General features: G+C 42.4%; 1 protein-coding gene across 1 annotated transcript in view; it reads right to left on the bottom strand.

Annotated features, from left to right (window-relative positions):
• Positions 1–10,639: 10,639 nt before the first annotated feature.
• Positions 10,640–16,584, bottom strand: part of SLC6A14 (solute carrier family 6 member 14) — a 12,471-nt gene continuing 6,526 nt past the window's right edge. The window contains 11 exon segments of the mRNA XM_062502673.1: positions 10,640–10,968; positions 11,559–11,726; positions 12,727–12,836; positions 13,222–13,321; positions 14,477–14,595; positions 14,686–14,811; positions 14,896–15,124; positions 16,096–16,285; positions 16,330–16,370; positions 16,448–16,473; positions 16,542–16,557. Of these exon segments, the coding sequence (XP_062358657.1) occupies positions 10,813–10,968; positions 11,559–11,726; positions 12,727–12,836; positions 13,222–13,321; positions 14,477–14,595; positions 14,686–14,811; positions 14,896–15,124; positions 16,096–16,285; positions 16,330–16,370; positions 16,448–16,473; positions 16,542–16,557 (1,281 nt within the window). The 3' untranslated portion in view covers positions 10,640–10,812.

The raw sequence follows: 16,584 nt of genomic DNA, 5'->3' as shown, positions 1-16,584 counted from the left end.
CCTGCCCTGGACAACCACTGCCCCATCAGCCTGGGCAGGAGCACAGGAGGTGCTTCTAGGACTTATTAAAGTAAAAATAGCCCTTCCAGTAAGAAGGGAGTAGCATGCACTTCCACCCTCACTGTCAACAGGTTTTGCTTACATCCCGATGAGGAGTTAAATTTATCACCTGTGTTTACCAAAATGACACACACTGGGAGCTGGGTGGGCAGAAATCCCTGCTGTGGCAGCTCACGCCCAGCCCAGACTCTGACCCAGCAACCCATCCCAAGAAGCTGCTCAGGAGAACAGTGGCTATTTACATTATTTTCTCAGTCCTTACTACAGAAGAACTAAAATAAGAACTAAAATAAGACAGTATGCTGTATTTCCCCCAAAGACAGGCTTAGTGAGTGCTAATTATCACAGCTGGTTCAGCTGCTAGAGTTCTTAATTGTTCTCAGCTACAAAATAATCTTGCAAATCAGTTGCTTTAAACAGATTTTCTAAAAAGGAGCAGTGTTCACTCTGCCTCAGAATAAATGTGGTTTGGTGGCAGAAACATAAAGGTGATGTCTGTACCTATAAATGCAATATGGGGAGTCCATCTCACATCCAGACTGTAAACTTTCCTAGCAAAGAAATATACTTCACATATGCTTCAGGTTTAAAATAATAAACTAAGAAATTATAGCAAAAACCTTAGCTGATGTAGTATTTGTCAGTCAGTAAAATTGTCATTGAAATGTAGTGGTACTTATAAAGTATTTGCCCTCCACAAAGTCTGGATAGTGCTGAATGTTTTCCATAATACCAGCTGTTCTAACCAGAGAAAGAACCACAGCCAATGCTATTTTATCACTTACACATTTCTCCTGCATTCTGCATAAAATTCTTCCTGATGGGTCAGGAAATGAAAATGCAAAATACTTGTCTAATTTGGAGCTGTGGGGTATTTACTCTCCTTAGCCATACAAGGCCCTAAAGCTGACTTACAGGTAGGGGGAAAAATTCCGTTTGAAAGGGAAGAAGCAGTTGCTGAAAGGAAAATTTTCAGAACTATTTAGTAATACTATCAAACACAATATTGCAGATAATCAAAATGTGTCTAAGAGCAATGGGAGGGACTGCAAGGGAAGAGTACTGCAGGTGTTGGCAGGGATATTCTTAAGGGGCTGAAAGGATGAAAGATGTGAAACAGATGCAGCTCTGGCTCCTCATCTTCTGCCCCAAGAAAAAGCACTGTCATTTATAGACACATTTTGTATTTTTTGGGAACATGGAGTTAATGATACTGAGAAAAGAAGAAAATCACAGCAGTGACAAATGTGGTTTTTCCTCTTTCAAGAAAGCACCATGATGTATCTAGACATAGCACAATGTGTTCATCTTAATTCACTTGTAATTTGGTAAAGCAAATTAGATCAATTTCCAGATTAGGAACCCATACAGAAAATAAATAGTGTTTTGAACTTCCAGCTGCAAACAAGACCTGCAGACAAGCAGAAATCAGTAGATGTGATTATGTTGGAAAAAGCAGAAGGGAAAGCTGGTAAAGTCAGAGAGGATATTTGTGTCCTGCTCAGGATTTCCCTGTGAGAAAATGGGTATGAGGAAAGATGCATTTATAGCCTGGATTTTATGGCCAGTGTGCCTGAGCATTCCCAAAAGCTCTCTTCTCACCTTGTGGAAGAGCTGAGCAGTGAAAAAAGGCATTGTACATCTGGACATCCGTCGGTCCCCAAGCCAGGAGGGCAGGAGGGGCTGTGGGCAGTGGATGGGATGTGCTGCCTTGGTGCTTGTTGTCACACTTGGACCTGCCTGACCCCACAGGGGCTCCAGCTGTGCAGTACATTAGAGCATCTTCACTTTTAACAGGCACTCTTCAAAATGCTCATTGCAGAAGTGACTGTTCTTTATGTCATGTCTGATTATGGAATTGAAGAGAAAAAAAAAATTTAATATTATGTCTTAGTTTCTCAAAAGGGGAGAAAATTGTGAGGGCTGCAGCCCTCTGGTGTTTATCGACCTAGGGGTTGCCAATTGTTTCCTCTAACAGACACACCAGCTAACAGCTGTATTAATCATGTCTGCTGTGAGCAAAAAGGCACTTCAGAATTTATTATGCCAGCATTTGGAAGTGCAAAGAAACAGAGGTCCTCACAAAACCACAAAGGCATTTACAGGTTCCTGAATTTTACTTGTTTGTCTGGCACTATGAGTGCTTAATGGTGAGCTGAATTTTACTGCAGTGCATGAAAGCTATAGACACCTCTGCGTTAGGAATTCCCACTTTCCCTTCAACAGTGTGGATCTCCCTCTGGCCCAGAGCAACTTGGATCCTTTTCTGAACAGCAGAGAGATACAGAATGCTCTTGGACCAAGGTGGACTTGTGAGCAGCCTGATGAACTTCAATCTCTTTTGTGCCTATCTCAGTGCATGCACATCCCCTCTGCTCAGGTTACAGCACAACTGCAGGAGCCTCATCCAGTGACTCCCCACACCAAGCCATCACTTGAAACCCATCAGTAACTCGTTACCAAAGTGCAGCTGGTATTTCACGACCATTAAGATCACAGGTAGGGAGTTTATTGAATAGGAGTAACAACTTGTTCAGATACAGAATAAGCAAAACTGGGTCTAAAGCACCATCTCCTCTGCCTTCCGCATCCTTCTTCCAGGAGGAGAGCAGGACCCCAACTCCTGAGCAAGCCCTGGACAATACAGAAAACACTGACTAGCTCTACAAACATTGCCCACGCTTCCTCTGCCCTCACTGCAAGAGAGGGCACAGATCTGAAGGGTTTTGAGTCACAAAGGACCTAGCTCAGACTAATGTGAGCAGCAAAGATCACAGGACCCATGGAAAATCATGCAAAATATTCGGGGTGTTGTGATGAAATCACAGCTTTTACTATTAGGGAAAATAATGCACTAATGAGCTTTGCACCAGGTCACTGATTTCTGGAATAGTGAGCAATTGGACTGTAGAGCAAAAATGTGTGAAATCCCAAAGAAAACAAAACCATCAGAATCCTAACAGTTTACATTTTAACTCAGAGTTTGGAGAACCATTTAATTTAAATGTTTTCCACACCTGTTTCCCCAGCTGAGCCAGAGAAACACATTGACAAGGACAGACTTGCTGTTCCCTTGTCACTTAATGATTTTCTTTCTTAAGAAAAATGGCATTGTCTTCAAAAACAGATGCATTTATAAAAATTTCAGTCCATTAGTCAATAGTTTGGGGGAAAAACCCTCTGATTTAAAAGGACTGAACCATTCTGTGTGGAAATTTTTTTCCCCTGCACTTGTTTTATTACAAGGATGACTTCAATTTTTTTCAGCTCCTGCAGAGAAGTCATACCATCAGTCAGGCCAATAAACTCCTGATATCACTAGGACTCCCTCCACTGTGGGGTTAAATCTCCCTTTCAGTGGCTGGCTGAAAGGTATGTAATCAATACAGGAGCACATGTATCTTAGTGGAGTGGGAGGCACTGCCCTGGGCATAATTTGCACCAGTAATGAACAACACAGCAACCATAACAGAGCCAAGTGCCTCCTCAAATACATGAATTGTTTCTTGACAATCCTCCTAAAGACACCATAAAATGCTTCTGGGTGAAACACAACCTACATGTAGGATGAGATTTACTTCCAGCAACTTTTAGGCATCCAAAGGGACCACAGAGAAACACATCTCCTAAGAGATGCATGGCCACCCAAGTGAGCATGGAGAGGGCAGGAGAGCAAAAATCTGTCACATAAGTCTCTGCATAGCAGCCTGGGGGCTTTGGTGAAGGAGTGTTGCCCTGTTGCCTTGTTAAACCACTGGCTGTGTCTGCCTGCATGCTCAGGGGTGACTTCACTGGTGTTGGTGACTCCTCTGCTCCTTGCTTGTGCAGTGCCTGGCATAAGGGAATCCCAGGCAGCTCCTGCTGCTCCCATGCAGTCGGGCAAAGCAATAATGAGAAGGGAAATGAGACACTCATCTTGAGGAGATAAATAATGACTGCAGGGGGGCCAGGAGCTACTTAAAAATAAATTACATCCTCCATAAACAGGACTTCATTTCTTTAATAGTAACTCAAAACTGTCGTGCATTTTTTGGACTATGCACATAAAGGAAACACATACACAACCCATGGCAAAGAGCTGCCTTACTGAAAGAGGGTTTTACTTAAGAATAGAGTTTTTCATAGATATGTTTCCAGTGTGCTAATCACATTAGATGGGCACCTCTCATTTGCTTAGCCTTCAAAAAAGTCTTTCACAGGTACAAATGCCATCCTTGGATAACAAACAAAGACAATTTGGAGAAGGAAGTAGCTAAAGTGGGGGTGGTGTCACCAAGCTCACACAGAGCTTAGAGAGAAGACAGCCCAGTAAAACTGGAAGACCCCCTTATGTTGCAAAAATGGGGCAAAAAGCACATGGTGCAAAGTCAAGTCTTCAGGTCTAAGGATAAGGATTTCTGACTGCATTTGGTGAACTGGGGATGACACCAAACTGCCAAATGGATGATGGCATGGAAAAAGCCAATGTAATTCTAAGATGTACAAGAAAAGTCAGTCCAGTAGAGAGAAAACAGTTTTAGCATTATCATATAAAACATCTGGAATAGCTTGCAGTACTCTGCTTGTTTAAGAGAGTTACTCTAGAAGAAAAGGAATAAAGGAAGAAATGAGAGGAACACGTCTTTTTCTTGTCTTACAGATTATAAATGGAAAGGCATCATGGCAGATGTCTCTCTGAGAAACTCAGTGCCAGAGAGGAAGGGCAGTCAGGCTGAATTACAACACGCTGATACTTGAACAAATGGAATAAACTGCTCCTGATGTATGCCAAGGGCTGCACCTTTTCTGATGGGGCTCCTTGTATCTTCCAGCACTGGGGCAAGAGCTGTCCCTACCCTCCCATCAGCTGCTGAAGCACGGGCAGTAAAGCCAAATGCCAGGCCACAAAGCTCTCCAGGCTCCTGCAGTGCTGGTTTAACTTTGAGCCACAACTGTACAATCATTAGTGTTTACAAAACAAGTTTCCAGAGAAGCAAAATTACACACGGAGGAAATAATAAGCAGCAATGTAATCAGATGTGAGAAGGAGATCTTTTCATTACCTGAACCAGGCTTCATTATTCACCATTTCCCTGGCAAGAGCTGATAAATGCAGGCTAATGAATCTTTGGAGGAGCAGTTGGAGCTGCTGGCTCAGTGCTGCCACATGCAGAACAGGACCAGGGGATCCAACTGCCAGCTGAAAGCTCAAGAGGTAAAATATGAAGTCATCCAGTGCAGCACTGCAGTGAGAGGAGGGGGAGGTTTTATCTATGCCTGGCTTGATCTTACAGAATCACCTTGGCTGTGGGAATGCTGTGGCTACTATCTGGCTCAGAGGAACAAACTCTAAACATCCCAAGAACAATAGAGGACACTGTGTATGCTGGTGATATATGCAAGGATCAAGAGCCGGATCTCTGGGAAAAGCCTTTTAGGACCAATAGTGTCAGTCCTGACAGTTCCTTCCCCATCCCAGCTGTTAAATATCATCCTCAGCCTGGTCATGATACAAGATAACTACAGAGACAGAGGCAACAGCATCATCACACAAAAAGCAGGACCTTTGTCCACTTATGTGGTGCTGTCATTTCTTTAACACAGTTCCCTGTTGCCTACTGCAGCTATTCCTCCTTCTAAAAAGCAGGGAAACAGGAAATACACCATTCACTTTAGATAATTATTTTAAAAAACCACCCCAACCCAAAAAAAATCCCGAAACACTAATAAACAGGAAACAATACTAAAGAAAATATCAGCTAAGGGGAGCAAACCTCCTTAGCATAAAAACGTTCTCAGAGCTGTGAAGACAATCTCTGCTTTTCCTATACTTTCTGCACGTCTCACCAGCAACATGGATCCCAAATTTCATAAGATGAAGCAGAACATTTGGCAAGGCTCCTCTGGAAGGAGGAGCTAACAGTTAGACACTAACAGCCTAAGACGAAAACCTGTTCAGAGAGAAACACACATATCCTGACATTACAGGGAAATACTGCCCTCATCTGTCTTCCAGTGACAGGTTTTATTTTCCTACCTAGTATGCCTAAGCCATTCCTCACTCCCAGGATGAAAAGGTGACTGTTGTTGCAACCAGTTCCAAAGTCTGTGGCTGAACTCAAGCTATTAAGCAATGCTGCTGTTGGTAACTGGAATCAATATGACCTTGTCACTGCAACAGAGTTTAAATGCAGAAATTTCTTGATTCTCCACACTGAAGACAGTGTCTAGGCCCAAAAGAAGAAAGTAATTTGTGGATTCTTTATAAAACCAAAACCAAACAAAGAAAAAAATAATCCTAATGTCAGGAGAACAGGAATATTGAGTGGCAGCACTGGGATTCAGTAAGAGCAGAGCCACCCCTGCTCCTGCAGCAATTTGCACACTCATGAACCAAGCAGGGATTTGGGCTCTGGATGTCTGGAATCCAGACAGTTTTAGAAAGCACAGAGAATGAGGCTGGGGGGGGGGTGGGGGTTTGCCTCTATCATCCACACTGACAAAAATCTATCATACACACACACACATAGACACGCACACAAACACACAGAGGAGGCACATTTTAACCACTATCAGTGGCCCTCAGGAAGGTGAAATGAAGGAGCAAATGAACATTCATACAAATACATGCATTCATATTTCATAAAATTATAAGCTTTGAAGTTGGAAAAATACGTCTGGTAGACAAAGTATAGCACTAACCAGCTCTGTAAGGGTTTGGGGTGCAGAAGGAGCCTCTATTAAACCTCCCTCAGTGAGACAATGCCACTGGCCAGCCCACATCCTCAGAAAATGCTGTGGCTGGTGAAAGTACCAGCACATACCTGGTAGCATTTCAGGGCTCCAGAGGAGCACAGCTTTTAAAGCAGATGGAGGTGCTTCTCCACCAGTGCCTGTGCCTTTTAGTTTTTTAATTGAAGTTAGCCCTACTGAAACTCCAAGACAGGAACTGGATAGTCCAACTGTGCTAGTTCCTAGTTTACTGACATCTCTCCTTGCTTGTACCTTATCCCCCTTAACTCCCATTCCTTTTATCTTGTAAATCCCAGGTTTAATCAAAGTCTCCATCCCAAAGTTGAATGTACAGTTTCATAACATCTTAATGGCTGGAGCATCATCTCAGATCATCCCAGCACAAGCAGAAAGGTCTCATTTGATGACAGCAAAACTGACTCTCTGGCAGCCCAGGGCAGGGTTCTACTATCAACCACAGTCTGGATTTCAGGGTTCCCTCAGCAGCATGGTCACCTCTCACACAGACAAACTTTAGGAGAAGATGCCCTTGAATTAATGTTTCCTCTAAAAGTGAAAGGGCTTCAATAACTCCTTTTTTCTTCTGCCAATGAGAGAAATTTATAGCAGCAGGTAAAAGTGAAAAACAATTGAACTGTTGGGGGGGGGGGGGGGGGGGTCCTCAAAGCACAGAAAAGGACTGAATAAATACTAGATATGAACACCTAAAAACTTACCCTCCACCCACATAAACCCACAGCAGATAAAGCCCAAAAACAAACAACAAAAGAACTCCAAAACAAAACAAACAACAACAAAAAAAAAAAAAAGCCAAAACAAACAAAATAAAAACCGCCCCCAAAAATGCCTAGGGAAGAAAAATACACATGCTGACTGCGTGGTCCAGAAAACTAAATGGTGACTTGTCCCTTTTGTCCCTTTGTCTCAGGGAAGGGGAAGAGGAGTTCACACAGCAGCCTGGAGCAGAGAGATGGGAACCCTGTTGATCCTCTGGCATTGGTTTTCCTCCTCACAGGCGAAACTGGTGGATTTTGATGACCCTTCATTCACCAGCTTTGTTTTTCACAGGGTTCAGATGGACTGGGGTCACCCTGCAGGCTCCCCAGACAGGAGAGAAAAAAAAAAAAAAACAAACAAAAAGCTGCCAAAAGGATTTGCCAGTGAAAAGCCTCCAGGCCCAGGGAAGCAAAAACAAACAAACAAAACACCCCCCCCAGAAGCTTCTTGCCTAAATTGTTAAGAATTAATCCAGCAGAATGCAACGAGTAACAATCCACGTGCTGGAGAAAGAGGTTGAACAGAGCCCCTGCCTGGGGCTCCCAAGTCCTGACTCCAGCCCCTGCATCATCTTTAAGATACCATAGACATTTCTGGGCATAAAGCAGATGATTAGGGAATAAAGTACCATCGTAAAACTACCCCCAAAACTGAGACACCACCCCTTACTGCTTTTCATCATGACTTGTTATTTCCAAGGATGGTCTCTGCTATCCAGCTTTGATTTTTGACAGGAAAAATTCCAGTTCCTTTTATTTGCTTGATGAGCAGAACCTATTCCAACCCTCAGGTTGGTGTCTTTTGGTGTTTTTTCTGCTGCACATCACAATTCAGATGCACACATCCAGGCTGATTCCATGCTTCACTGCGATGCAGTTTTACTCTTTCATGATAGGCTGAGTTGTAACACACTGATAAAACAGTTCAAGAAGTTTATCTCAAGCCTTCTTGAGATTGTTTCACTGAGGAAGAAAACCTTTCATAGTAGCTGTGACTGCTATCAGTCAGCCTGACTTTGAGCAATCAGAGTCAGTCTAGGTAACACTGCCATTTCCCACTCCATTTGTCATTCTGAGAGGCTTTGGTAGGGCAGCATGACAAAAACAACTCCAACAACTCCTGTAAGACAAATCCAGAGCAGAAGCAGCCTCAAGTGAGCCCTGTGTGCAGCAACAGGGGTTTCTTGCAGGGCAGTAGATGGCTGATATGAGCCTTCAGCATCTCCTTTGCAAAAACGTTTCCCAAACTCTTTCTGAAGCTCTTTTGTCCAATCTTCTTCTCCACCATGTCAGTGGTCTCACTCATTACCTCACTAACTTCCCTCTCCTTCCCTGAGTCTGTCCCTGCCCAGGTGAGAACTGTTGTCAGCTCCAGTGGATGGAGCACCCTCCTGCTCCCAGCCTCCCCAGGCTACTGACAGCATTCTTTTCTGACTAAATCATGATCTAGAGCAGCTGGAGTGCATGAAAAGGGTCATCCTCACCAGCTTCTACTATAGCTTCCAGTCCCACAAGCCTTTTTATAAATTCCCATATAATTACTTTCTGTATTTTCTGAGCCCATTACAAAACCAGCCTATTGCACTAAGATAAGACATCCTGGAGGTCGAATCTTTCCAGTTCAAGCTCTTAAAGGTTTAGGATCATAGAACCATTTGTGGTCACCAACTCCACACAGAAAATTAAATTTTTCCAGGTCCAAACCATTTAAAAAAATCATATTTTATTTGCCAGTTCCAAAATCATTAAAAAGAGGAAAAAATAAAGTTACATTTTGTTTGCCATAAAGTGTTGATCGGCCACTCTCCCCCCCGCCCAAAAAAAAAAAAAAAAAAAAAAAAAAAAAAAACAAAACAAAACAAAAAAAAACCAAACAACCCAACAAAAAACAAAGCAGTATAAAACATACACCAAGGCATGCAGCTTGGGCAAGAAAGCCACTATCCACACTCCTTCATGTCCAGAAAAATTGACAAAGCCCTGAGAGGAAGTGACAGCTTGTTCTGCTGCTTTGTTCCCAAGGAACCAGTATCACAGTGAGAGAGATGTTCCTCAGCACACCAAATGTATTCATTCTCTACATAGTCTTTTTTCCCACCTGTATCAGGATTCACTTGTATTCCAAGTGAAGTTAGTTTTTCACCCTACCCTCTCCAGCATGTGTAGATGCTCAAGTCTGTGTTCCCAACTGCATTACAAACTTCATAACTTCTCATTAATCTCATGATTTCAGCAAATTTTGGAATAATAGCACTACAAGGTAGTTGTAATCTTCACTTTAAGTAAAGTTCTGCTTCTTTTGGCCCTACCATACACTGTTTGAATCTTCGAAAAAAGCACTTTGGGTCTCCCTTGGAAGGGAGAACCCAAATCTGAGTGAAAGAAGCAGAAAACAACCTGATATATAAAGCATTGATGAAAATAGGGGAGCAGACAAACCAGAATCCAGTGGTTACTCTTTCATTTTGCAGAGCCAAATGACAGAATATGGAAACGTGAGGTTTTTGAATTGAAGACAGATGAGCACTGAGCATGACAGAGAAGATAGTTCTCTATGCATCCCGAGGGAATAATGAGAAATAAAAAGCAGCCTGCTTTTCACCATTTTTAAGTCTTATTTCCTGTGATGGCAATGTTTTGCCACTCAATATTTATATTTGTTTAGACAACACACACATAGAGCATACTCAACATCAAATCCTGAGCAGCCTCCCAGCACCCTGAACAAGGCTTAGACAGAGAAGAATTCCTCTTGTTCCCTGAGCTCCAGTACAAGGCAGCAGCACACCCATTGCCCTCTGCTGGCTGCACACCCCTGGAGTGGCAGAGCACAGAAGGCAGCAGCTGCACCTCAGGGAATACACACACACACAGAGCACCTTTGTGCTCCAGCTGGGGAGCACCAGAATGTCTTTACTCTCCTCCACACCTGTATCTGCAGTCCAGCTGGATACCAGTTGGATGGGGTTAAAAGCATGCCCAGTACAGCAGCCTGGGAGCCTGCAATGTATTATCCTGCCCTCTCAACCTACATATCTGGAGAGATGTCAGTGCCTAATGGTTGTGTTCCTCCCCAAAGACCAAAAATAAATAATATGACTTACTTTCATTTGGGGGCTGGATTTTCAAGGGCAGGGGTGTTGATTTGCCTTTTTTTTTTTTTTTACCTAGTCCCTTTCCAATATAAAAAGACAAAACCCACATATGTGCTAAGAAGCAGTCATCCAAACAGTCATCATACACATCATATATGTTGTTGCTTGTATACAATGGCAGACACAGTGGGAATCTCATGCTCCTTTTCCTTCTTGGAATCCACAATGTGGCTGTATCGTTCTCCTCGGTGACATTCCAGGTAGGGACCCCAGTTTGCTGCAGGCCTGCAGCAGCTGACAATGCGCTGGAAAACAAAACCAAGAGGCATTTCATGTCTTACTGTAATCCAGGCTACTTTTAAAATTCAGTAAAATTATAGCTCTAGATAGGCACTGCAACTCAACAAATGGCAAATCACCAAAGCTGTTTAAAATGGTTCCAAATATCTTTAGGGTCGGTGGGTTCTGGACACTGAAGTGAAAGAACAGGGAAAGGTGTGACCAACACAACTGTTTGGGAAAGCTCGCCAAGAGAAGAATATCTCAGATCTGCTGCTTGCTTCTCTGAGGAGTGGGAGGCAAAACGCCAGAAAATTATACGGGGATAGAAAGCAATAGAAATTCTTCAGAGAATTTGAAGGAGCTGGAATAGCAGCAGAACTGATGAAAAATCTCTCTTTTATGGTGTGTGTGCACTCCCAGGGAATTAGACTTCATCTTCTTATCGAAACATGGTAGGGAAGATGCAACTACAAGAGACAATGTTTTGGCCTAAAAATCCAGTTGAAAAACATGTCAAAGTAGTAGATGTATTGGAGAAGAAAGCACAGTTGGTCCTGATAATACCAAAGAAATTAAGATTTGAGTCTATGACAGTGGGTTTTTTTGTCCTTACCTGAACAAGATTTCCTTCAGCTTTAATTATTTTTACAATAGCAACAATGGGAATCCAGATGACGCAGAAGATGATCATGCACCAGCCAACAGCAGTTCCCCAGGTTGGGTATAACACTGAGCCATAAGTGGGACGTGAAAATGTGATCAAAGACCAGACCAAAATAGCCTAGAAAAAGTGGCAAAAACAATAAGAGAGAAAAGCAGGTTTCCAGCAACACTGAATTTGCACTGTTTCCAAGTTGGCTTAATAAAAAGAAGGGCTTTCTACAAGTTCTGCACTGTTCCATCTTGCTTCCTGAGTGTGAGAACAGTTGTCCAGGATTCAGTGTTCAGTCATTACCAAAGAGCAAGACTGAAGGGCAGGACTGAAAAATGACAGCAAGATGTTCTAAGTACATCTGTGTTTAAACATAACTTGATCTCAGGGTTCTCTTAAAATCATATTGAATAATACGTATGTTGCTGGCTGGGCCCAGTACCTTTCTCTGTATGTTTTATGCATTTCTGTGTTCCATTATTTGCAGGAATACGGGAAAGAATCTAAGATTAGAAATTGCCAAATATTGCTGCAGAAATTGGATAGTTTTAAGCAGCATTTTCTAAACTATAGTCTGGACAGATTACAGGCAATGTGCTGGCCAGAGTAACTTGCCACTGCTTCTGGACTGGGGACGTTAATAAATTCTGTCATAGTAAAATAATCCAACCATCTACACTCACAATTATAAGCACGGTGCAACAAAAACCAGACACGCAACAGGACATTAAAAGATGCCAGACAGGAGAACAGCAAAACATCTGATCCAAAAATGGGATTTCCCTCAAAAGGTTTTCAAACCCATCTCTGTCTAAAATTAAGATAATCCAGATGCCAAGGCAGAGGATCTAGTTGCTCTGTGTTAGACCTTGGGAGTGTTGACCCAGCTCACTAGTAACTGATCACAAGCTCCAGCCTCTACTGGAGACAATCAAAGGAGGAGGGAATGTATCAGAAAGCAGACACAGCCCATAGTTCACTTGACTGGCACAGCTATGCCCCATCTTTACACACAGAGACTGGGCAGTCAGCCCTGAATCTTCACACAGAAATCTCTTCAGTAAGTTAAGTTACTTATTGAAGTTATTGAGTTCTGTCCCACTAACACAATCCAGTCATGTGCACGCACCATTAACAGCACAGGAGTGATGAAAAACCAGCACATTCTCCACCATATCCAGAATAAACAGCTCTTCTTTCCAATCATCATTTCAATGTCTTCAATGAACCTGTTTCCTCCTGTTGGAAGACAATCATGGGGCTCACTGTAAAGCAGGTACCTTGCAGGTGGGGTTACTCAAAAGTGATCAAAGAGAGACAATGATCAAGGACAGTTTCTCCAGTGCTTCATTACTCATTAAAGTTTTTATTCTTATATTGTTCAGACAGTTAGCTTATCAGTTTTTTTATTGCACTAGTCAGTATTTCATATCCCTGGCACTGCTCAAGGCCAGGCTGGATGGGGCTTTGAAAAACCTGGTCTAGAGGAAGGTGTCCCTGCCCATGGCAGGGGGTTGGAACAGTGTGATCTTTCAAGTCCCTTCCACCACAAAACCACTCTATGATATACACTGTTCCTGGGATTGCTTAGTTTAATTATGTATTTTCAATGCAAATAATTTACCGTAAATGTAGATGATGCCTATTATCTCCAGGACAGCTGAAATAAGGATTCCCCATCCAGCACAAAAGTGATCTATTAGGTTAACCCAGTAAATTCCTGCCTGCAGAGCAAACATTAGAGGTTAAAATTTGAGTAGTAACATGCTTACACAAAATGTGTTTGTTCAAGACAATTCAATTAATCACGACTCTGAGTTTTTAAGTTCACAATTCTCCAAGCCAAGTACAGATTTGTGACTATTATTTTCTTCAAATCTCTCTATGTAAAGTTGAAAAACACATGTAAAAAAATACTACAGATACTAAGACCAAGATCTATGTATATGCAGAGCATATATAAACAGCTGAGAGCAAGATTTAAATTTGGAGCTTACAGGAATAAAGTTGGTGCTGAAGTTTTTATCCTGAGCTACAGCAATAGCTATACCAGTTATCACTTCTGGGAGGCTTCTATCGTCCTATGTGCACGACTTCTCCATGGGGTTAACCACAGCTTTAAACACCAGCATGCAACAGAGGATCACGGAGCAGGAAACAATCTCTGAGCCATTTCACATTCCTGTGAAAAACTAAATCCCTTGCAAACTTCCCTGCCAGCCTATTTCATGATTTACGTGCTTTGCTTGACCATACAACTGTCTACTCACCACAATCACATACATCTGCATTTCTAGATTGAGTAATTGCAGTGAACCTTTATACCCTTAAAAGCAGTTGTCTCAAGAAATTGTACATAGTATACTTAAAATTCATTTTCTGTATGTAGACACACAGGAGAAGTAACCATGCAATCTAAAGATGCTCGTGAGCTAATGGGTTTTTATTACATGAATAAGCCATTCCTCAATTCCAGCCCTGTTTGGTAGTGAGTTCTGAACAAAAAAAATTCCCATCTGCACTTATTAGCAGTACTTACTGTGCTGTGGACATGTTGTATGCATGTACTTGTGATTACACAAATAAGTTCCTGAACTGAGGAATGATAAATCAGGCTGACAGTACACAGGCTCTGTAAAGGCCTTCCATTTAAAAGCATGTCTCAGTTCAATAATCACAGAAAACCTTAGGTTCCTCAAGCTTCCCCTGGAAGCTGCTTACTTGCATGTCCAGGCACACTGTCAAAATTCAAGGGTCTTTAAAACTGATCCACAAAGACAGGAACAGTTGGAAAGGGTACTTTGATTTGAGTTCATCATTTGAAGCATAACTAAACATAAATTAAACATAACTACCAAAAAAACCCCTTAATTTCTTACCTGAGTGACACAGATAAGCCCAAGAAGAAAGAGCACTGCACAAATACCCAGGGTGATAGGCAGTCTTAATTTTTTCATCACTCTGGGACTTACATCTTGAATGGTGGTTGTAAGTGTTTCTGCAAAGGAAGAAGTAGAGATTCTGAGCAGCACAATTAAGAAAGGCAATGGTCATTTGAAAAGCCATGAGTCACTTAAAACACACTTACCTATGGTGGCAAACTGGGAGTCAAGGCCCAAAAGCAGAAGCATGAAGAAAAACAAGAAGGACCACAGAGGAGAAACTGGTAACTTGGAGAGAGCCTCTGGGTAGGCTACAAAGGCCAGGTCAAACCCTGGAAAGCAGTGGAAAGAAGAATGTTATTGTCATGCCTTGGCCAATACAAGTCCCAGTACTAACGATGTGACTGTCAGCCTACCTGAGTCCACGACCTCTGAGACAGGTCTCTCAGACAAAAATGCCATGTGTCCCAGGATGGAGAATATTGCAAACCCAGCAAATACGCTGGTGACACAGTTGGTCACACAAACTAGAATGGCATCTGAGTAGCAGTTGTTGTGGAACTTGTTGTATGAAGACAAAGCAACAAGCCCACCCCATGCCACAGACAAGGAGTAAAATATCTGGGTGGCTGCATCTTTCCAAACCTATCAAAAAAAAAAAAAGAAGAACATGAAAATTATTGTATTACTTATAGTACTTATAAACACTTAAGTCTGTTGAAGCTCAAGGGTATTTTTTTTTTTTATTCAGCCTGTATATCTAATTCTATTTCATATGAATTTTAGGAAGGATAGAATGTAGCACGCTGGTGACCTTGCAGTCTCAATCACAAACAGTATCTCTATGATCCCCAAAGGTCATAGAGAATACCTAAATCTTTAAAAAGTCTCAAAGGTCATATTGCTGAATACTTAAATAACATTGGGCTGACCCTGAAGAAGAGATTCAATTTGTTCACACAGGTGGGTTGTTGAGATATGAATCTTGGCACAGAGACAACAAATAAGGACAACCAGGACTGGCTGCAGGAGTGAGAACTTCCATATACCCTCCCACTTTGTGACAAACCACTTCTGCCTCTGATGTAGCCCTTCAGCTAGTGCCAAGCACTCACAAAAGCACCAGAAATAAATAACACACTTAACACTTGCTTTTGATAAAACTGCAATAATATTGCCATAAGCCAGAACAAAAGGAGTCCTGGCTTTCTTTACATGAAATGCCCTTCCTGGTCCACCTAATTAACTAAAGTAATTGCCCAGGCAAGGCACAGAATGAATTTTAAATTCAGGGATCCCTTGAGCCTTATGATAAAGTCCCTTAAAATTACCAGCAAGAACTTCCTCAGCAGTTCTTGCTAAGATTAAACTCCAGCATGATCCCCAAAAACTGTTTAGAGACAATAGCACAGTTGTTATCACCAGTGTGGCAGGGAAGAGGAAGAGAGTCTTTCAGTTTGAGAGTAGCTGGAATAGGGGCTTGGACTTTATACACAGCCAGCTGCTGATACAAAACACAGGGCATGATCTGAAGCACCTGACTGGGAAAAAAAAAGAAGCAAGCCCACATAACAAAGCAAGTGTGCCACACTTCTGGTGCTGACACTACCTCTCACCTCTGCCTCCATCAGCTTGGTGATGTTGGACTGACTCCCAATGTAGTATTCAATGCCATCCAAAGCACCTTCCAGGGTGGCACCTCGCACCAACAAGATGAGCAGGATGACGTATGGGAAGAGGGCAGTAAAGTAGACAACCTGCAGAAAGTTAGGTGTGAGGGGATCCACATACCTCCATGCAGGAAGACTGGACAGACTTTAGGCTTAAGGTCCACTACTTCAAATTAAAACAGGCAACCAGGGAAGTGAACACATGCCAACCACCAAACCATCTGGCTTAGCCGGTTCTGGAGCTGCATTCCGGCAGAAGCAGAAGGCCCAAGCCACATATCCACATCTCAGATTGCACTTGACCAGTTTCATAAATGTGTTTTTCTGACATGATTTACTGCTGTAGCAAGGTCTGGACTCAACTACCCCAGACATCTCTTGCTAGGTAGTACTTCTAGAAAGTGCAAACTGAAAGCCAGGAAAAACTAGGTGACC

This window comes from Cinclus cinclus, chromosome 15 (genome assembly GCF_963662255.1).
Source record: "Cinclus cinclus chromosome 15, bCinCin1.1, whole genome shotgun sequence".
Taxonomy (NCBI): Eukaryota; Metazoa; Chordata; class Aves; order Passeriformes; family Cinclidae; genus Cinclus; species Cinclus cinclus.
Note: the sequence above shows the minus strand (reverse complement) of the source record. Positions and strands in the feature narration are given on the sequence as shown.